This window comes from Manihot esculenta, chromosome 9, assembly GCF_001659605.2.
Source record: "Manihot esculenta cultivar AM560-2 chromosome 9, M.esculenta_v8, whole genome shotgun sequence".
In the NCBI taxonomy this organism is placed as follows: domain Eukaryota; kingdom Viridiplantae; phylum Streptophyta; class Magnoliopsida; order Malpighiales; family Euphorbiaceae; genus Manihot; species Manihot esculenta.
Window position 1 is genome coordinate 6223072 of NC_035169.2, and position 23834 is coordinate 6246905.

General features: G+C 27.5%; 2 protein-coding genes across 2 annotated transcripts; both read left to right on the forward strand.

Annotated features, from left to right (window-relative positions):
• Nucleotides 1–7545: 7545 nt before the first annotated feature.
• LOC110622197 (carboxyl-terminal-processing peptidase 3, chloroplastic) lies at nucleotides 7546–16891 on the forward strand. Its single transcript, XM_021766621.2, has 12 exons — nucleotides 7546–7963; nucleotides 8135–8216; nucleotides 8401–8531; nucleotides 9188–9274; nucleotides 10002–10080; nucleotides 11064–11152; nucleotides 11900–11935; nucleotides 14451–14570; nucleotides 14704–14790; nucleotides 14891–15040; nucleotides 15543–15650; nucleotides 16096–16891. Exons 1-12 carry the CDS (start codon nucleotides 7625–7627, stop codon nucleotides 16327–16329), a joined length of 1542 nt encoding a protein of 513 aa, XP_021622313.1. The 5' UTR covers nucleotides 7546–7624; the 3' UTR covers nucleotides 16330–16891.
• A 6011-nt stretch (nucleotides 16892–22902) lies between these two features.
• On the forward strand, nucleotides 22903–23480 carry LOC110622200 (arabinogalactan protein 23). The gene has a single exon (XM_021766626.2). The coding sequence runs from the start codon at nucleotides 22940–22942 to the stop codon at nucleotides 23195–23197; it is 258 nt and encodes an 85-aa protein (XP_021622318.1). The 5' UTR covers nucleotides 22903–22939; the 3' UTR covers nucleotides 23198–23480.
• The last annotated feature ends 354 nt before the right edge of the window (nucleotides 23481–23834 follow it).

Consider the following 23834-nt stretch of genomic DNA (forward strand, 5'->3'; position numbering starts at 1 on the left):
ATAACGACCTATTCAGTAGAGGCCGAATCTTGATGGTGGATCAGATGATAAAGTGTCCGAATCTTTAGTTCGTCGAATGAAATCGTATGTCCACTAATCACACTCTTACCATATATTATAAATCACTCTAAATGATTATCTTCTCACATCAATTTATATTTCGAATCAATCATGAATCAGATTTTATTAAAAATTGTTTTGTGAATGATTAAAATTAAACTAAGGTCAACAGTGGATAGAGCGTTGATGATAATTGTCTTATATTTAATTAAAATTTTATTTTTCCTTTTATAATTAATTAAGTGCATTATTATTTATAACTAAGAGCGTTGGAATGAGGTTGTCAAGGAAACCAAAGCATCCTCCATAGAATACATGATGAGAAGGAATATTTTTAATATTTTTATTCTCTCCTTTGTATTCATATTCCAATACAAAGGGGACAGTCTTGTCTCCCTTGGCTCGAATCACTACCATTTCTCTCTATATCCAGAGGACCTATATATAATTTTTTTTATATAATTATTACTGGACCAGTTGATGATTTTTTTCTCCTTGAAAAAATATATAATATAGGTGAAAAATGAGTGATATTATAAAAAAAATACCAAACTCAAATTATTATTATTATAATAATTATTTTGAAATAAGCATACCCTAATTAATGAAGGTATGATTAAAGGAAAAGGAAATTAATGATGTTGAAGAATTATAGTTTATATATGGACCAAATGCAAAGAAGGAATTAAATCAAGGGTTTGGCCTGATTCTCAAAGTATATGAGACAACTTTGTTTAGAGAGGACCCAATCAACAAAAGAAAAAGGCAAAAAGGCAAAAATAAAATTGACCCATAATCATGTACCTTTCAAAAACAAAAATATATACATACGTGTATATATGCACTCCAAGACTTAGCCTGGTGGAAAGTGCATCCCTTAGTCTTGAAAGGTCTAAGATTCGACTCCCCCAACCCCCTATTTCAAAAAAAAAAAATACATACGTATATATATATATATAAATAATTTTTAAACTCACTTTTCACTTTTTCTAAAATGTTAATCAAATTATTTAATAGTTTCGTATTAATTATTATATACAATTCAGAATTGCATTATTTCGTATATGTTGAGACGAAATTTCACGAGTTGAGAACTGACCGTTATATATATTATATATAAAAAAGTATTAATTAATTTTTTATAAAATATTAAAAAATAGAAAAAAAGAAGTAGATGGTCCAAAAATCCTTGTTTTGGACTATAGGTAGAGATATCTTTTTGGTGAGGGATGATGATCCATGACATATGCTTCCTTTGATGATATATTTGTGTGGTAAAGTAAGGGTGCTTTGGGGGCCTGCAGATTCTCCAAGTTGTAGGTATTCTCTTGTTACAGAGAATATAGAGAGAAAAAACTTCATAAGGAAGAAAGATAGCATAGTTAAGAGAGAGAGAGAGAGAGAGAGAGAGAGGAGCATATGTAGGCTTTTCTCTCTGCTCATGGTCAGTGAAAAAAGTCTTCTTTGACCTTCTTTGCTATCAAAAATCAAATCAAATAGGTATAAACCAATATACATATGTACACATTATTGCATAACATTCCATTGATTGAAAGAAAAAAAAAGCAATTGAAAGAAATACACATTGCCAAATAGAATCTGTTTCGGAATCATCAATACGAGCCTTATCACTGCGACACACTGTGCAGGACAATCCATTTTAATTTTGTAAAAATTTTAATCCAAATCGATTAAAAAAAATAAAAAGTAATATAAATTAATTAAAATTAAAAATAAAAATTTCATTCATTTTGATATAAATCATTTAGTTTTTAATTTTATGACGAATTTGAATCGAATCTAATTTTTATTATCGATAGAGGCTCAAGATAACATTTCGAAAAGAAAATTTGCCGACGTTCAATAAACACTCATAATAACATTTTAGAAAGAGACTTTCGAGCCGCACGATTTTTAAAAGTGTGATGATAGTCACAAGTCTCATCACAAAATTCAATATAAAAATTTCTATCGTTTATAGAATCAATTTTGCATTTTAATTATTTTTTTAAATATTTTAAATATTTTCATAATTTTACATATTAGAATTTTATTTATATTATAAATAGTATCTCTCTTTACTATTAAAAATACACTTTTTTTAATTTTTAAAAAATTTCAATAAAATTTTTCATTTTTTAACCTATTTTTTATCTTATTTCATCTTATTTTTCTCTTATTTCGTTTTAGTCAAACGATATTAATTAAAATTTCCGACGAAATCTAAATAGTATTTTATCAAATTTAATTTAATTTTAAATATAAACTAATAATGAGATCTGGTCCCTATACTATATATAGTAAAATTAACTTATTTTATAGGAAAATTTCATACTTTTTTTATGAGGGATTTAAAAAAGAAAAATTCTCTATCATACCTAATAATTACAGTGAAATATTTGTCTCATAAAGGATGAGCAATGATATGACTAAAGTTCATATATGATATGCTGTTATAATATAAATTTTATTAATTTTGGATTATGTGATAATTGTGAAGAGGTCCCAATGATTTGCATGATTTATTAGAGTCTACTTGCCAAATTAATATTAATTATTCTTAATAAATATTTATTGAATAAAAATAAAAAATTTACATGAATTTACCTTTATTGAAAATAAAAAAATATTTGTTATTTAATATTTAATATTTTTATTTTATATTAAAAATATATTTTTATCTAGTATACCAAATATCAATAATAATATTAATTAAAATAAAAATATAACTACAAATTTATCATTTAATATTATTTATGTCAAAAGAGTATTTATAATTTTTTATTAAAAAAATTTATACTTAATATTTATTATTTAATATTATTATTTTATATTAAGGATATATTTATTATTTAACATACTAAAGTTATTCTTCATATAGTCATAGTATTAATTGACTTATTTTTTTAAATAATTTAATAGTAAATTATAAATAATTATATTTATAATAATTATACTATAATTTCAAATAATATATTATTTTTTAAAAAATCACAAATATTTTAATTAATAAACTAAAAAAAAAACTATTAAACTTACTTCTGAATGCACTAAAAAATCTAGTCTAATAGTAAATGAATCAGAGTAAATTTGAGAGATATTAAGTTATACTCCTCCATTCTCTAATTTTTAATTTATTTTTTAAAAAATAGAAATTGAAAATAGGGAGAATAGAACCTAAAACCTCTCAGATTTAATCAAATACACTTAGCACCAAACTAAATCTGCAAGTGTTCTAATTTTTAATTTCTTTATAACTCTCATTAAAAAAAACTATTTAAAATATAACTATTATGAGAAATCTCAAATTCTACTCCCATCATTAAATTTTATTAAATTTAACTATTTAATTTTTAAATTTTATAAAATATAATTATTAAATTAAAATTATCATAATAAATAATTTTAATTTTTAAAATACAAAAATCAATATTTTGTAAGCATAAAAATTAAAAATTAAAATTAATAATTTTAATTTTTCTTAAAAATTAATTTTTATGTTCTGTAGGTATAAAAATTAAAATTTAATTTTTATATTTAATAAAAAAATAAAAGTTAATTTTTATATTTTAAAAAATAAAATTATTTACTCTGATAATGAATAAAAAATAATAAATAAAATTCATAAATTCACTGATCTCCAAAATTAAAATAGTAACCTTTTACTTTTTATTATTAAAATAATAAATAAAAATTATTTTTTTCTTAAAAAAATAGTCATTTAAAGTGATATTTTGATCATTTAAATATATTTAACCTTTCGTCAATATATTTTAAATATATATTTTTTTATAATAAAAATTAAAGATCAAAAAAATAAAATTTAAAATTTTACAAATTTACTTAAATGCAATCATTATAAAATAAATATATTTAAAAAAGTTATTTTATTAAATAAAAATTAAATTTAAAATTTAATTTATTATTAAAAATTTAATAAAAAAATACTTTATAGAATTTAACAAATCTGAAGAACGTACCAATAAATTAACCTTATTCATACCATTTCTTACCCATTAAGGATATATCTCTGCCTATCATCATTTCTCTCTTGATTGTTATGCTTGAGTGTTTTCAAGAAACTTTCTTTTTGTGTACGATCCAATCAATTTAAACTTGTGATATTTTTTATCTACCACGCAGTCTCTCTTCCCAATAATTCATACCCTAAAAAGGGCTTGTACAAGACATGAAATTTGCAATAAAGCAGCAATAAAACAAGGTCAATATTGTCTTTTCACAACTGTTTATGACCCACATAAGAACTTCTCAATCTCTTGCTTCTTTTTCTAGCTTTCAAGTTAAGGTGTCTGTCTTTATATCCCTCTTTTGCCTATACCCTTTTCTAAGTAACTTTGGGAAATCCAATCAAAATCTCATCTTTATTATGTGTGGAAAATATGGCTGAATAAAAACCACAATTTTAGTTCAAATGTTTCACTATTTTTACTGAAATAATAACATACGAAAAATAAATTACCGATATCGTATTAAATTTAGATCAGATCTAATTTATTTATAAATTAAATAAAAAAATAACTAAAAAAATTATTTTTATTTTAAATCGACGTAAAATTTAATAATAACTATTAAATTAAATATTTTGTGCATTTAGAATGTTATTTTCAAATTTAATTTGGGATGTAAATGACGTTCTGCTTTCATAAATTCAAGGTCCAGAATTTGATGCATCTCTTGCCTTATATGAGCAATCAATTAGTGATGTAGGGTTTTTTTTATTGAAAAAAAAAATTCATTGTGAGTTTCTTTCTTGTTGTCAAAATCATTCAATCCTAGATTTCAGTATAATTTTGATAGCTAGCACATGGAATGTGGGATGACATCTTACTCCATAAGTGTCTTATTACAAAAAAAAAATCATTACTAAAATTGGTAATCCAATTAAAGAAAATATTAAAAGCTCTTCTCTTTTTGGTGATTAGGGTTTCATCTACTAGAGTTGGATTAATGCTAGCAATTACTTTTAAAAATATTTATTTTTAATGCACGTAAGATCGTGTTATTATAAATTTATATAAAAATATATGTTATTATTATAAAATTTATATCAGCAATATTACTTTTAGCTTATTATTTTACAATAAATTTTAAATTTTAAATTTTTTATATTTAGCCAAATAAAAGAATTTTAAAGTTGGCATTCACACACTCACAATTTTAGTTTGGTGATAAATATATTGGAATAAATTTAAGAGATTTCATATTCTATGCTCAAATCATAATTTAAAAAAAAAAAATTTGATACTCACAGGCTTAACATAGTAATAAATGTATCTGAATAAATTTGAGATATCTCATGTTCTACTCTTTCAATCCCTAATTTCCATTTATAAAAGAGAAAAAAAAAAGTTACAAATTTTAAATTTTAAATTTTCAATTCAATATTTGAAATATAAATTCTATACATCCAAATATGACCGTTGATGATTTTCAAAGTGCCCATGTACATATAGAATCTACTCTTGGGCTCTTAGGCCCAAGAGCCTTCACACGTGGGGTGTAGATATAAATATTTTTTTTAAAAATTTAATTTACAAATTTTAAATTAAGCAATTATTTTATAGATATAAAATTTGAAAATATTCTTCATAATTTATTTTCTATTATTTAATTTTAATTTAAAAAATAAAATTTATTAATAAATTTATATATAAAAGTCTTAATAAAAATTTTAAAATATGGAGAATGATAAAAAATAATTTAGTGTATAAAAATTGATTTCATCATTTTTTTTGTCTAAATCTATTTTTATGTTTAATTTAAAAGTCTTATTTATTTAACAAAATAATTCCTCCATTCTAATTCTATATTTAAGTAAGTATTTTATGTTAAATTTAATTACTTAAATAATATAAATAAAATTTTAAATTTTAAAACATGATTTGTTGAAAAAAAAACAAATTATTTTTCTTAAACATAATTTAATTTCTCTTTAAATCAGGAAATATATTTTCTATGAATTAGTTTTTTTAAAAATACTTTAAATTGAAAGCCTCATGAGATGAAATCCAAGAAACGAAACGCAGAATTCAATTTCTCACCATTCAATTTCTCACCCACAGTTGGGAAGTTCCTTCGTAGTTTTAAATTGCTTGTAAAATGATTTGAGCAGAGTTCATAGACTAATAAAAGCCCATAATATAGAGTCCACCCTTAATATTATTTTGGTTTAGAAATTTTTAGGAGGACCGAGTTCACCATGGATCTAAAAAAATAATAAATTAAATTTTATATATAAGTTAATGGTCAAAAAAATAAAAATTATTTAGTGTGTTTTTTTTAAAAATGAGAAATTAGGAATTGAGAGAGTAGAATTTGAGAATTTTCATATTTAATCAGATGCATTTATCATCAAATTAAATATGTGACTGTATTTTTTATAAAATTTAAATTCATTTTAAACTCAATTAAATGCTATTTTTATAGACTTCAACCAGATAAAATAATTATAAAAATCATGATCCATATAAATTAAATAAATTGAGATTATTTTTCAACCGTGAAAAATATTTAATTTAAATTGAAAAAATTAATCAAATTAAATTAATTTAGAAATTTAATTTAATTTTTTATTTATTTTAATTTAATTTTACTTTTAATTTAAAATTTTCAGTTATTTTAATTTAATTCGATTTTAATAAAAAATTAAAAAAATCAAATCAAATTAATTATTAATAATAATATATTATTTTTTATAATATAAATAAATTAAATTATAATTAAAATTAAAAATATAAAAATAAAATATAAAAAATTATTAAAAAGACTAATAGATCAATTTGACTAAATTAAATCGATTCAATTTGATTCAATTTCTATTTAAAATCGATTTGATTTTTATAAATATTAAAATTTTAATTTTTAATTTATTCAATTTAGTTTGATTTTTAACTGAATTAAATGAAATTAAATCAAATTAAATTGATTCAATTTAATTCAATTTTTATTTAAAATCGATTTGATTTTTATAAATACTAAAATTTTAATTTTTAATTTATTTAATTTAATTTGATTTTAAACTGAATTAAGTGAATAGTTACTCTTGAATGGTTGTGGCCTTTAAATAAGAAATTAAATTAAACAAATTTCATTTAAACCTAGATAATTTTACATTATAAATTTTTGTGGACATAGGGTAATTTTTCTCAATTAATCTCTAATTAAAGAGTTTATTTATTAATGTTTTTTTTTAAAAAAGAGTTTATTTATTAATGAAAATAAATAAAAATGTGTGAACTGGGCGTTTTTGTAATGAAAAGGAAGAAGATTATTTTCTTATTTTGTTCACTTGCGGACGTCGTGCCGCCAACAATGAGTCTTGTTACTATTTCCCACTCAGATTCTCAAATACGCAACGCAACAGATCCCATTACCACAAGTAATTAGATTCTCGTGGACCCTACCAGAATCCCAGCACCAAATAACGGTTAACAATTTCTAGAATGTCAAAAAATAAAATAAACTTTTAAAAATTTGGCCGCTAATTCATCTGATTCGCTCCTCTTTAATTTGCTTCCCAATTTCCGATTGCCACCAAGAAATAATGGAGCCTCTGCCTCTGCGCTCAAATTTCGATCTCTCTCCCATCTCATCGGCGCTTCCAAAACCTGCTTTACTACCTCTATTTTCTTCCCGTCGGATTTCCACCTCAATTAGGCCTCATGTTTCCAGAAAATGGAGCTTTTACTGTGCTTCCTCTCTTCACACCATTAAGCAGACGAAGCCTGGACCCCAATCCAATGCTCCAGATTTCTTCAGATCAGTCGGAAGAGGTTTTATTGGTTTTGCTGCCGGCGCTGCAGCTCTAGCCTCGCTTTGTTGCGACTCTCCCGCGTTTGCTGAGTCTGTAACGGTTGCTTTTCCTGTTTCCCGAGCTCGGGAGGTGACACCTCCTCATTTATGTTAAATTATTTTATTTTATTTTAGATTGTTGGTCTATCTTATATTGTCCACTGCGATAATTTAGTGTTTTTTTTTTTTAATAAAAATGTTTGATTCCAATTGGATGATTTTTTTAAGGTGAATTACTGAGTACATATGTTTTTCTTGTTAGGTGAATACAGTTCAAAGAACGCTTGTTGAGGCTTGGGGTTTGATTAGAGAAACATTTGTAGATCCAACATTTAACCATCAAGGTATAATTAATTAGTTTGGAGTTCCTTTGCAAATTCTATATTGATTATATTTGAAGGGTAAAGGAGTTACTGTGATTGTCCTAGTGGTTAATCTTGTTCTCAGACTAAATATTTATTTGTCAATTAATCGGATTTTTTTAATGAACTTTAAAGATGTTGTTTTTATTATTCTTTTATTTTGCAGATTGGGATTTGAAGTTGCAGCAAACGATGGTAGAAATGTTTCCTTTGAATTCAGCAGATGCTGCATATACTAAAATCAGTGCGATGCTTTCCACTCTTGGGGATCCCTTTACTCGGATTATAAGTCCAAAGGCGAGTTGCAGTAATTATTATTATTATTATTAAAGAGTAATTTAATTTAGTAGGTTTTGTAAAAACTATAATTGAATCACCATTTTTTTATAAGAAATAATCAATATCAGAGGTTCATTTTGTTAATAAAAATATTTCTTTTTTTAAATTTCATTGTTAAATTGTAACAGTTTAGTCCATCATATTTCACTTTTGTAACATTTTGGTCCTTGTAGTTCTAATATTTGTAATAAGTCTTCCCTTTGATTGGGATTGACTTCTTCGATGCATGGTTAATGGTTAATTTAACAAAAGGATTATTTTGTTAACATAATGAAATCTCATGGATTAAATTGTTTCTCATTAAAAAAAGCAAGCTTCAAAAGTTCTGATTTTTGCCAAAACTAGGGGATTTTATTGTAAATTACCCTTATTATTATTATTATTGTTTAATTCTTTCAGCGCATGTCAAGTTTATGTTGATTTAATCTGGCAGTTCCATACTATTCTGGTTGAAAAACAGTAGTCTACTCGTGTCAAAAATTATCTCATTTCCTATTCTTAGTTTTCCCATTATTTTTTAATGCTCTAATGGCTTCTTTTTTATTCCAAAAAAAAATTATATTGAAATGATACATCTATAATCCTATTGACATGGTTTGGTTTCTAAATTACAGGAGTACCAGAGTTTTCGAATTGGAAGTGATGGAAATTTGCAAGGAGTTGGAATTTTTATAAATGTTGAACCAAAATCCGGCCAGTTGGTCAGTGATATTCATGAGAGACGTTTTAACCATTTATTCATTTTTATGTCTAGTAATTACTTGTGGAGTTGAGATATTGAGTTGCTTATTCATAGGATATTTAATATGCCTTGACATTCTGCTGTGAAAAGTTCTCATGTTTCATTCATCTCATATCAACTGCTAAGTTCCCTGTTAAAAAGTGTCTTTACTCTGCTAGAGACACAAAAACTCCTGGTACTATAAAATGTGCTAATAGTCTAATACAGTATTACAATGACTTACAATTATGCACATTGCCATAGTTTCATGGTTTGTTCTTCATGAAAGTATTATTATACTCCTATTCCTACAACAGATCTACATTCTTTGTTTGTGAAAAACCATTTTATGCTGTTAAATACAGTAATCTAATACTTCTTTTTGAAACCCAAGGTTTAGTCAAGTTTGCAATGCATTAGGTCTTGATACATATGGCTTTTTTGTTTTTTGATGACATGATAACCAAGTCTTCCTGATAGAAGATCTCAAGCATTCACCATTACTTTTTCTTTTTTCTCTTGAAATATTTTTTGGGATTTATTTTTCTCTGCTCTAAGAGAAAATATCTTAAAGATTATTGTAATTGATTTATATTGATCATTGGGCAAGGTGTTGCTTATTTTATTCCTCCATGTTATATTTTTCCATGTATTTTATTTTATTTTATTTTACAATACTTCTCGCTTACCAGAAGTTGGTATTGTAGGTTGTTTTGTCTTGCGTAGAGGGTAGCCCAGCTGCTCGTGCTGGCATACATGGAGGAGATGAATTGATTGAGATCAATGGTATTTTTACAATCATACATTTAAACTTTGCTGATACTGACAATGTGGTCCTGTTAACTGCTTAGCAATTTAAATTAGGCTAAATTTTGACATTGTACATCGCAATATCAGCTTTGTCACTACACACCATAATTACCAGTCTTATGCTGAAAGCACCCACCAAAGGGTTAATAAATTTTTTGATCAATGAGATTAACATTGCTTTTGATCTTAGATAATTAAATTTGCATGTCTATCGCTAGTCTTTTTACGTTTCCTTTTTGTCGGTGCTAAAGATACAATGTCCTCATGCCTTATCAGTAAAAGTGCATGTGAAACTGTGCTTCCAATTTTGAAATAGTTACATTATCAAATCATGCCAAGAGATGTTTGATGAGTTTCAGTACATTGCTAGCAAATTCAGGTGGCTTGAGGTCTCTGATTTGAAAGATTTATTCCCAAAAAGGGCATTCTGAATGTCTTATCTATTATCAGAAAAGAAGTGGGAATGATGCAAAGCCAGGTCACTAAGGGCTTCAGTGATTTCTAATACCCATAGAGGCCGGCATTTTATTGGGCTAATTTATGTCTTTACTAAAAAAATGTATTGCATGTTATTTCTGCTTTATATTAGATATCAAAGAGTTCAAGGAAGTCCATAATTGAGTTAATTGCATATTAGGGGTTCCGCTGTTGGTCTTATCAGAGAATTTATGGAGTACCAACTCAGGCATGTAGTTTAGTTGTTTAAAATGCTAAGGCATCAACAATTGAACACGTTGGAAAACTCTTGCCTCCGCATTGATTGATCATGCAATCTATGATCAGCCTTTCTCTTTTTCAGTTTCACCTAATAAACAAAGGAAATCAATTTGTTTCTAGAGCCAGGATGTTACTTACAAAAGGCATCTTAGGGGTTACCATCTTATTTTTCACATTTGACATTCCACAAATTCAACAGTCTAAGTATTTTTAACTTTAAACTCTTTTTCATGCAATAATAGGGGAGAGGCTTGATGGTCTGGACAGTGAAGCTGCAGCACGGAAGCTGAGAGGGCGTGTTGGAACATCTGTTACAGTAAAAGTCCACAGCGTAATCATCATTATCTATCTTAGTAATTTCAAATGAGCAAGTATTTTCTGCCAAATGATTATCATAAAGGATAACTGCTGAAACGTTCTAAGCATTTTATATCAGCAATTCCATTTTATAGTTTATGCTCTCATATTATTATGGAACTTATGCGTTTATTTTAACAGTATGACATTGGTACATTTGTGTTGACAACGTATTTGAATTAGTTATTATCTATAAAAATGCATAAAAAAGGAGCTGACATATGCTAGTTCAAAAAACTGTGGTCCTTTCTAGACTTTCAAATTTACGGACCAGTTTGATAAGTTTTACTGTATCCTACATATGGAGCACCTGGATAATTGTCACATGTGGCTAATAAGACTGAGTAATTATGCTTTGTGAAATTTATTTATAGGACTTTATCCCAGTAATCTGGTTTCATCTCAGCTATGAACGTTCTATACAATGTTTTGCTAATAAATGAAAGTTTTATCTCTAGCTGTTTATAAGAATAAATACTATGATATTTTCTTTCAATAAAATATTTCTTGCAAAGAGAGTTGAAGTTGATTATGTTGAATGTTTGTGAACATGCAAAAGGAGTGACTTAATGATTTTTTTTGTCATTTTCCCTTTGTATGAGTTCTTTTATTTATAATGATGATTTTCTTTTATTGCTTTGGTACTTTTTTTAGCAAAAATCTGATATGTGTAATAATTGCAAACCGATTAAGATAATTGATTTAGTTTTCTTTTCTCCAGGTGCAAGATTCAACAAGTGATTCTAGTATCAAAGAGGTATTAAACCTTTTATTGTTTTGTATACCATGCAGTGACATCTGTTATCGTTTATGTAGATACTAATAGTGTAATGAGACCAGTTTGTTGGAGTGCCTTAAAGCTTTGTGTGTGTGTGCTTATATGTGAAGTTCTTTATCCTGTTCCTATTTATTAGTTCTACATGGTGAAAATTGTGGTGTTCATTTGAACAAGAAAGAGAAAGAAAGAAAAAAGAAGCACCACGCATGCAAATTATCCACTGTAACAAACCCATGAGCAATTCTCAAACCATATGTTCAATTTGAATGCATTGCATTTAGTAAATTATTTGCATTTGATTTTATATTTAATTGTAGACAATGCATCAATGCAGTTTGGTATTTCTTGGAACATAAAAGGTTATGGCAATATACAAAGTCTTTATATATTGCAATTTATGCAAAATTGGAATTGAGGAATTAATACTACTAAAGGATTAGGATTTTTATCTTATCATCCAAAAGTGCCAAACTGTTACAACAATGTTACATAGTAATATCTAAAGGTGGGAAAAAAAAAATAATTCTGCTCCTTGATGCTAAAGCCATCCAAAGAGCACTTAATAGATTTCATTACATATGTTGCACTGTGTTAAATTTAGAATAATAAAAGAGAGAAGAAAATGACACAAGAAAATTTACGTGGTTCAGCTACGAGAGCCTATATCTACGGATATAAAACCTCAAAAGACTATATCTTTGTTGAATTGAATTATCTCACAAATACAAAGGATTCTCTATTTAGGGTTCCCTATTTATAATGGAAGATCCAAAATATATATAGTATGATACTATAAATGAAGCAATTCTCCAACTATAATAGGAATATATCAAATCTCACAAACATAGAAATATATAGACATAATTATTTTATCGATTTAGGAATATAAATCCTATATTAAATAAATTCAACTTTTCATAATATTCTCCCTTAATTGTAACTTAGAATCTCATCAATTCTAACACAATGGTTATATATGGTACATTATATATATGTATATGTTGATGCAAGTTAATTATGAAAATAAATCTATGTCATATGAAAATTTACTCTACGGAGATTGTTAGGAAAAGTGCATTATGTGTTTCCCTGCATTTTCAACCCTATAGTTCAATTTATGTGAAAATAGTATCTCCTGGCATGATTTCTATGTTAGCATTTCTTGATGGCATCTAAAAATTTATTGTTGTTTGCTAATAGTACGATACCACGAGATATTACTTCAACACAATTGAACTACAAACTCTAAAATGAAAAACTAATGAAATCACATATTACTTTTTTGTACATTTCCCTTAAACTTATTAGTGATACATCTGATTTGTCAAGTATAAAGAATTAAAGATATGATCCATAGTCAAAATTTGAGTTTATGTATGTTTTAATTGAACTACAAACTCTAAAATGAAAAACCAATGAAATCACATATTACTTTTTTGTACATTTCCCTTAAGCTTGTTAGTGATATATCTGATTTGTCAAGTATAAATATATAATCTATAGTCAAAATTTGAATTTATGTATGTTCTAGAAGAAGTATGATTGAAGCTATTTGATTTGGAGTTATTTGAGAAGCATCAAATTCTATATTTTTAAAATTTCAAACTTCAAGGAGAAAAATAACGCAATTTTGTTTTAAATAAAAGTTAAAGCAATGATTTTAAGTTAGATTATGTTTATCTACCATAACATGCATGATTTTAAATCCATAAATTCATATGCAACTTGTTTAGTTGGCATTGAGTTCCCATACTATAACTTCTGTTTTTGTTAAGCAAAATATGTCAATAATTTAAGATAGAAAAATCACACGTGCATGCTTCTGGCTTTTAATTAGATAGTCTTGGCAACATATAGTTGCCCAAAAATTTCATAGAATTCACATATGTGAAGACCATATTAGTATCAAATTAGAGATGCCAGTTTGGAATTGCACGCGAGGGAGAGAAAATTTGTTAGGTATAATAACAACATAATAGCTCAAAATTTATCATCCCAGCTCAAACTCAGAGCCAATTTCTGCATGGGTTTCTCAGTAAATAGCCATAGTTTTGGATAATATTTTGTGGGTGCTCTAACCTAGTTATATCAGAACAAATACATAATTACTAAGGATGAAGAAATCCTTTTCTTTTTTCCTCCTCTCTTATTAGGCTTTTGTAGGAGCTCACCATCAGCCAAAACAGGGGAATAGAGTTTATATCAGAAGTTAGCATACAAAAATCAGTCTCTCAACACTACGACAAAAAGAAATTTGACAGCAGCATGTATATTCTAGGATAAAAAGTTTCAGCTATTCTTGAATATATCATACTGCCAAGACTTCCCTTGGCAACATAATGGAGATCTATGGGGAAGAAAACTGTTAATTAAAATTAATTTCAAGTTAGCAACACTAATTAGTTAGTCATTTGAATGCTTCACTCTTTCATTTACATCATCCTTAAATATATTTCTGAGGACTGATATACAAACATCTGCCATCTGCTTGAAGGTCAAATTGCCTCGTGAGTACATTAAGCTATCCCCAATAGCCAGCTCCATTATCCCACATAGAACACCAGATGGCCGTCAAACAAAGACTGGTTATGTGAAGCTGTCAACTTTCTCTCAGGTACTGGTAACAGAACTGCGATAATTCGCTTATTAATTTAATGGATATTATTAATTTTCTGTGGTCCCGATTTTTAATTTCTAGCAATTCTCGGTTCTAAACATGAAATTTTCTTTCTATTCCAATTTAACAGAGTGCTGCTGCTGATATGGCAAATGCAGTGCATGAAATGGAAACGCAAGGCGTACATTCATACATTCTTGATTTACGGAACAACCCAGTATGTTTTTTGCTCTCATGTTTATTGAAACAGAAACTCAAAATGTTCAATGCTTCGGTTTTTAGATTAATTCTCATTTTTCCTCCAATTCATCTTACAGGGGGGTCTGGTAAAAGCCGGACTTGATGTTGCCCAAATATGGCTGGATGGGGATGAGACTCTTGTGAACACCATTGACAGAGATGGAAATATGCTCCCCATTAGTATGGTGGATGGGCATGCCGTTACACATGATCCACTTGTTGTTCTTGTAAGAATTGACTGATAATTTTCCTTTACTTGCAAGCAGTTGAACAATTATTAGTATCCTATGAATGCTACTACGTTTAAGAAATTAAGTTCAAAGACGACGTGGCATAAATTTTTCAGCATTTCCCATCACAAATGCACTAACAGCTAGACATATACATATGGAGATATAGACCTTGATTTTAGCTTATTTGAAAATTTTTAAAAACTTTCCCAGGAAAGTAGAAGTGGCAAAATATAATCAACCTGTCCAGTACTACTATAAACTCAATTATGTTAAATCAAAGGTTCTAGGTTTGGCTTCAAGTTTGATCTTCTTTAACCAGTCCAAGAAAATTTTCTATGCAGCCACACGAGCTAAATTTTACTCCGGTTTGTTCTGGTGTAGATTTTAGTTTTGTGGAAACTAGAAACTTGCATCCACAAATGGACTTTAAATGGTTTTTCTATATTGTTATTATGTCTTCTATGTAATGACTTCAAATCTTTATTACTTGAAACAGATCAATGAGGGAAGTGCAAGCGCAAGTGAGATTTTAGCTGGAGCACTGCACGACAATGGTCGGGCCATCCTTGTAGGGCACAAAACCTTTGGCAAAGGAAAAATCCAGGTACTGTTTGTCATTAACATCGTGGTAGTGACATGGTATAGTTTCGGATCCTTTTTATCTACCAAGGAACTTTATTAAGTGAAACTGGAAATGAAAGAAGACATGTTTCTGTTAGGTATACGAGTATCCCGTACTCAATAAATCTAACATTTTCCACTTGGTGTATAAGAATAACTAAGTACAATTGGTGGAAAGATAATCAAAGACTCCTAAACCAAAATGTTTGCAAATAAAGAAGGTGTACGATGCATGGACCTTATTCTTGGTTGAAAATTTTTTCTGAAAATCGATTCCAGCCAACATCAACCTTTGTGTCTGTGGTGGAATTCTGAAGCAACCTTTCCAATTTATCTCTCTGATGACATTCTTTATGTATTTGATTTTGTAAAGCTCAAATAGCTACTCATAAATGCATTAATTCATATGACTTTTTTTTTTTTTGCAGAGTGTGACAGAGTTGCATGATGGATCAGCTCTATTTGTCACAGTTGCTAAGTATCTATCACCTGCACTTCATGACATAGATCAGGTCGGGATAATGCCTGATGTGCAGTGCACAACAGAGATGCTCAATTCACCGAAGGATGAGAGCTCAGCCTCATCTCTTGAAGCAGATTCCTGTATCATGGTAGCTGAACATGAGTTGGATATTCAAGAGTCCAGAGGGACTGCATCTTGAGAAGGTAGGATTCTGCTATTCTTCAACTTCCTTAGTTGGAATTTAGATGTATATGAAAGAAGAAAGTATTCTATACACATTAACTGTGCATTTGTATTATAATTTAAGTTAGATAAGAAATTTAGAATCAAATAAAGAAAAAAAATCACACAAATAAATTATTTATCCATTATTTCATTTTAGCTCTGTATAACCAACATGAAAGAATGAATACAATGCAACTCTCAACCACTCACAAAACCAAGAAATCATCCAAATCCCAGACCATCAAAAGCCAATCCTATTACATAAATATATAGAAATCAATGCCTCAAGAGAGCAACAAAAGATAGAACAAGAGAAGATGCAACAATGGCAGTGGACACTGGTAGAGAGAACCCTGCTCCATTATCCATTGAAGGAGCAGGAGCAGCTGCAGTCTGTGCAGATACACAAGTAGCTGCCAGGAAGATGGCAGCCATAGAGGCAACAACAAAGGCGTTGAAGCTTCTAATCTGAGCCATTCTAGTGAACGATGAGAAGAGTAGTTGAAATGAGTTTGTTGTGAAGAACTGTAGAGAGAGAGAATGGTAAGGGTAAGCAAGAAACAGGTAGTGGTGCGAGAAGATGGACAGTGGCTAAGGCATATATAGAGGGGGTGTGGGTTTGGAACCCAGAAGCTGAGCTGTGAAGAAAGCGAGTGGTCCACTCCAGTGCGCGTAGCTTGAAAGGGTCATTGAGGAATAGCTGGTAACTGTTGTGGACGGTGGCTCATAGGATGTTGACACGTTTTCGTGGTGGTTGGCTTGGCAATGTAGTGTTTGTTGGGATATTTCCAGACGAGAAGTGCAAGAACAGCCTACGAACAGGTCAGGCCTTTTACATTTTTCCTAATTTTTATTTTATATAAAAAAAATTAATAGTGAATTATTATTTAATTATTCGTTGTTAACCAACCATGCCAATTGGATCTCTGATTGAGGATAAAGATATGATTGGGTTGGGACAGAGAGGAATCATCATTTGTTCACACTGGATCCATGTGCTCTCTGCAACCCCTTAGATTTTTTTTATTTATTTAATTTTTTTATAATGGGATTTTTTATTATGAAACTCAAGTTTACAAGAATTTTATTTAAAAAAAATGAAGAGAATAATATATATATATATATATATATATATATATCTCTACTGCCTTATTTTTATGGTAAATACCCCTGTTTAATTTATTGGTCCGTTTAAATAAAACAATCTAAACCTTTCTAAAATTTTATATAAGACATTTAAAAAATTAATAATTATATTTTTTTGAAAATATTAATAAAAATAAATCAAATTAATCGATAATTTTTTTGCAATTATTGTTGCAATAGAGAGCAAAATCTAAAAAAATGACAATAAAAAATTTAATTGATAAAAGATAAAGAAAGATTATTAGAAATAGATAAATAAAAATTTTTTTTTCTAAACTAATCTTTCTTATTTATTTTTTTTATTGCCGCTATGTTTGTTTAGACTATATCATCTCTTTTGCCGTGAGTTGAAAAAAAATCATTGATCAATTTAGTTTTTTTTTTCTGTGTCAATATCTTGACCAATATATTTTAATTATTTGTTCAATAGACAAATAAAGTTAGAATATAAATGTGAATTTAAAAAAAGATTTGAATTATTTTATTTAATAGATAAAAAATATAATTAATTAAAAAAAATAATACGACAGATGATAAATTATTATATTAAATTTTAATTAAAATTAATTTAAGTTAATGGTTAAATTGGGTTAAATTTTAAAGTTTCATTTTAATTATTTAGAATTAATTTAGATTATAAATATAAATTTCCAATAACGTTTAGATTATTTGAGTTAATCCAATTGATTCACCGGAATAAAACATGACATTGTAGCTAAAATTTGATCTTATCAGGAAATTAATGTATCGAAATTAGTAGTCGAAGAGTTAACATAATTGATTCGGGAATGCTAAGGTTTTTGGATAGTCTTAGTATGAGATTTTCAAAAAAAGTTTAAAGTGTGTTCTATTGAATTTGGTTGAGAGATATATATACTCTAATTGTCTTGACATTTCATTCGTCTTATTTTTATACACTCTATTTTTATGTGATTTAATAGAAATATTTTTTAATAAGTGTGATAGTTATTTATTAATAGTGAATAGCCAATTAATAAATACAAAACCAATTAATGGTGAGCACATACATTTAAGGCTTTGGGCTTTGGAGTAGGTTAAGGAGCCAATCATCATATTGGTAATTTGCTCTCATCTCTTATTTGCTCTTGCTAATGTCGATATTTTTTTTATTGGCTAAGATTTTGTCCGACCATAGATATGTGTTTTGAGAGTTTAATATTTTATAGATTATTACAATATATACATACTAAATGTTAATAAAAAAAACTTAGTCTTTAATTAAAATTATATATAAATACAATAAATTTAATTAAAAATTTTAAAATATTTCACTTATTAAAAAAAGTGAAAACAATAGGGTAATTAATTGATCAGAAAGCAAAAGAATCAGTAGAAAATGTGAAACCACGACAAATAATGTGCAGCTGCTGAGGGTGAGAATATTTGGTGAAACCGAAATAATCAATCTAACTTATTTAATTTGGAAGTTCTGTAATGTTTTATATTTTTTCTCAGTTTGATTTTAATTTTTAAAAGTTTGAGTGATTTTGATTTTATTTTATTTTAGTAAAAAGAATTTAATAAAATTAAATTAAATAATTAATAATATTATGTCATTTTAATAATATAAAAATATTAAATTTTAATAAAATATTTTAATTAAAATTTAAAATATTAAAAATAAATAAAAAACTTATTAAAAGTCTAACCATCGAATCAATTTGAATTCAACTTATTCAAATTATTCTATTCAGATTAAATTCTTGATTTAATTTTTATAAATATTTTAATTTTTTATTTATTTATTCAATTTAATTTAATTTTTTATTTAATTTAATTCAATTTAATTTTTATAAAAATTAAATTTTAGTTTTTATAAGAAATTAAAATTTAATTTTCCATTCAGCTCGATTATGAAATCGAGTGTTAACTCCTCGACAGCACCGGTGGCCAGAGACGGTGCGGGGCAGGGGCGCAGGTGACGCAGTAGCAGCCAATGAAAAGACAGCAACGATCAACACCGAGTCTGCACGAACATAGGAACTTGCACCATAATAATAACAATAATTACTACAAAACTATGAACAGTTCAAATTTTCCATTGTCCTGATGAGATTATGGAGTAGTTGTGATCTCAATTTTAAGTCTGTTGTGAGGTTTCCATATGGAGATGGGACACCTCCCCTGACTACCAACACATCTATATCTGAATCGGCCCACTGTCTGACCAATTCAATGTTTTCCCTTGGGACATAACTTCATCAAAGTAAAATTTACTTTGATTTAAAAAAAATTATATATTACATCATCTTATATAAAGATAAGTATACTTCAAAAAATTATTTTTTTAATAAATCATTCAGTATTCAAAATATCTGAGATTTACCCATTCGATTAATTATAATTTACGTCGGATAAATTAATTAAAAAAATAAAATATTCTCTTATAAATTTTTAAAAATATTTTATATTTAAATTTAAATTTAAAATTTTTAATTAAAAAAAAGCGATATTATTCTAAATAAAAAATATCAATTCTATAAATCTAATCAAATCAAATTAAAAAACCAAATATCAAATTAAATTAATGAGTGATAATGATGATGAAATGTGAGGCAGCAAAGAGGAAATGGTCCAAATTGTAAGATTTATAATTCTTTTCTTGGGTAATCAAAGCGCTTTTAACACTTGGAAACTTCTATAAATTTCCCAAGAAAAATTATCATATGGACTACATGTATGGGTGGAGTTTGTTCTGTTTCCAAGCTTACTTTTTTTTAATGATTTAAATTATATTATTATAAAAATAAATTTAAAATTATCTATAAATTATTATTTTATATATTTAAATTATAATTATAAATTAATAATAATATTTTAAAAAATATTACGTTTATTTTACTACTGTATTTTAAAATAATAATTTATTTAATTTTTTACTATTTACTGTCGTATAATACTGCAAGAAATTATTATAAAGAAAAAGTCTTATCATTTATTATAAGATATAAAACACAAACAGATATATATATTACAAGAAATTATTAAAAAAAACCCAAATATATATTACAAGAAATTATTTAAAAAAAAACAGATATATATTACAAGAAATTATTAAAAAAAAAAGAGCAAAACCAGCAACCACATGCATGAAAAACCATTAAGTCTCCAATATAAAAAGTCCTCTATAACCCTCAGGAAAAAAAAAGGATCAAATCCCATAAAAAAATTTTACATTTTCTTTTTTTTATTATTATTGTAAGAAATTAAATGGCAAAAAGAGATACTATCAAAGAAGAACACATCAAAGCCACAGAGACCGGCAACGCCAGTGCAGCTCCGGTGTCCATCGCCGGTGACGGAGCAATATCCTGTGGCATTACTCCACGAGTGTACACTAAAAATAATGGCACAAGTAGCATCACCATGTGAGCAAATGAAGCTCCAAACTCTGCCATTCTCTTGTCTGAAAACTTATGGTGATACAATTTTGAGAGAGAGAGAGAGAGGTAATGGGATGTTGTGGGAGAGAGTTATATCAAACTAAGCATTTATAGGCAGTGAATGAATTCTTTGTACGTTTTTTAACTGTTCAAACACATTAAATTTTTTAAATTAATTATTAATAAATTTATTTTTAGAAATATAAATGATGGTTAAATCTTTTTTTTTTTTGAAATAGAATGATGGTTAAATCTTTAACTCTTTTAGAAATATAAATTATAATATATTCTTTAAAATTTTATATTATGGATAATAAAAGTAAAACTTTTCAAATTTGCAATAATTATAATCAAGATGATTAAATTAAATTTTAAAAAATTAATAATAAATTATAATATAATTTTTAAAATTTTAATATATAAATTTATAATTACAATTTTAATATATAAGATAATAATTTATTGTAAAGGTTATTTTTATATTAAATTTAAACTTGTTAAATATATAAATGAATTATTTTTAGTAAGTGTAAATATTATATTAATAAATATTTTCGCTCTAAGTATAAATATTGTGCTTATTAGTGACCGAAACATACAAAATGAGGTCTAAAATTTTAATATTTGATCTGAAGTATCTTTGGATTTGAGCATTTTTGGTTTTTTTTTTTTTAAAATTTCTTTTCAAATTGAAATATAAATTTTAGAAAGGAAAGGTGGTGTGTCAAAATGGAGAGTTGAGAAGTAAGCTTTAAAAATGTCAATTATTAGTAATGAGAAGGAAAGTTGGTTTGGCATAGTCAAATAACAAAATAGTATAAACTATAAATTAATCTTTCAGTTACCCCTTTCTTATTTTTCATAACTTTCCATTTGAGATTACGATTAAGTAGAGGTGTAAATGAACCAAACCGTTCGTGAGCTATTCGAGGTTCGATTTGATAAAAACTCGACCGAACTCGACTCGATTTCTAAACGAGCTAAGCTCGAGCTTAATTTTTAGGCTCGTTTGGTAAACGAGCCAAACTTGAACTCCATAGTATTCGGCTCGTTAAGACTCGTGAGTTCGGCTCGTTTCTGAGTTCATGAGCAGGCTCGCGAATAGACTCGTGAACAGTCTCGTTAAGCAAACTGAAATTACTATTATAAGAGAAATAAACTCAAATTCTGCATATACTTTAATGAGTCAAATCTAAATTTTTTAAAATTTAGCTCTATATAGTTTAGTTACACTCTTAAACTTGCATATATTTGGATCATTAAGATTTAAAAACTCATCTTTATAAGTTTACATACTAATTTGTAGATATACTTATTTAACTAAAATTATTTTAGTTTTAAACTTATTAGTTTTAAACTAAAACTCATTATACATGTAAATAAATTAAATTACTCGTGAACTATTCGAGATTCAGCTCGATAAAAGCTCGACTCGTCTAAGCTCGTTTGCTAAACGAGCCAAGTTTGAACTTCTTAATACTCAGCTCGAGTTTGATATGAGTAAAACTCGCATTCAGCTCGAGTTCGAAAAAATTTTAACGAACTAAACTTGAGCTCTTCAAAGCTCGACTCGGCTCGGTTCGGTTCGTTTACACCCCTAGAATTAAGCCAACTCTCAACTATCATTTTATGCTTAATTATTTCATTTTCTCTATTTATTTTAAATAATTAATTTTGATTGAAATTCGAATTCAAAATCTAAATAAGTCGAATTCTAAATCTAAATCTTATTTATGATAATTGAGAGAGAGATTCAGAGGTTCTTGACTGATTCAAAGCAGAAGCTGCACTAATTTTGCACCACAAATTCAATGGGAAAAAAAACAGTAAGACCTATATTTACTCATCTTTTTATTATAATCTAAAAATAGCCATAAATTATTTTTATAAATTCCTATTCACCACCATATGTTCTTCACTGAAAAAAAAAACAAAAAATAATAAATTTTCTTTTTAATAAAAAATTTGAAAAACTACATAAAAATAAAAACCCTTACTTCATCTACAAGGCAAGTGTAGGCATCCATTTTCATCATGGACATGAAGAAGATCTCCTTTGCCGTCCTCATTGTTGCCGCCTCTATGAGCGCAGCCTTGATAGCCCACGCCGCCGAGGGCCCTGCCGTCGAGGGCCCTGCTGCTGAGGGCCCTGCCGCCGAGGGCCCTGCTGCTGCTGCAGGCCCCGGCGCTTCTGCTGTGGCCCCCACCAGCGGAGCTGCCGTGACATCCCCGGTTGTTGGGTCTTTGATCGGAGCTTTCCTTTTGTCCTTCTTTGCCTACTATTTGCAGTAAGCTTTTTTTAAGAGGGAAGGAGAGAACAGGATAATTAATATATAATATATAAAAAAAGGAATGAGTTACTGGGGAATATGTAGAAACAATTTTCTTCAATGAAGAGATTGATAAGAGAAGAGCAGATGATAATTGTAAATCTGTTTGGTTTCTCGGAATTTATTTTTTTCAGTTTGTTGCAGAAATTTCCCCTTAACTAATTAATTTCTGTTTTGTCATATATATTTTGCTAGCTGATACGTTGCAATAAAGGTAAAAAATTTAAAACAAAAATTCTGATTCACTATTTTGCTTCTTTAATAGAGTATTGCAGGCTTTTTCCATCTCTAATAGTTAGTTTTACAATCCGGAATTATATAAAAAAAAATGGGAAAAAATATTTTTCTTTTTACTTACAGAAAACCCACAAATAAAAATAAATAAATAAATAATTTTTTTACAAAATCATATATAATTCAATAGTCAGTGTCATAAAAAATAAGTGTTTGTAGTTCTGAATTTGGTGCATTGTTTTAACTCAAAAGGATGAACTTGGTCCCAAGTTGTTATACAGCAGGCACCATGATTAAAGCATCTGTATAAAATTTTAGCATAGTCCTCATAAGGCCAAGAATCCAATGATTTGAGTCTCCTTCCT

What these genes read in the sequence shown, in the direction of transcription:
- LOC110622197 (XM_021766621.2), top strand. Translation starts at nt 7,625, where the DNA reads ATGGAGCCTCTGCCTCTGCGCTCAAATTTCGATCTCTCTCCCATCTCA. An exon ending in CTGTTTCCCGAGCTCGGGAG is followed by an intron (nt 7,964 to 8,134) that starts GTGACACCTCCT and finishes TTTTCTTGTTAG; the next exon opens with GTGAATACAGTTCAAAGAAC. An exon ending in TGAATTGATTGAGATCAATG is followed by an intron (nt 10,081 to 11,063) that starts GTATTTTTACAA and finishes ATGCAATAATAG; the next exon opens with GGGAGAGGCTTGATGGTCTG.
- LOC110622200 (XM_021766626.2), top strand. Translation starts at nt 22,940, where the DNA reads ATGGACATGAAGAAGATCTCCTTTGCCGTCCTCATTGTTGCCGCCTCT.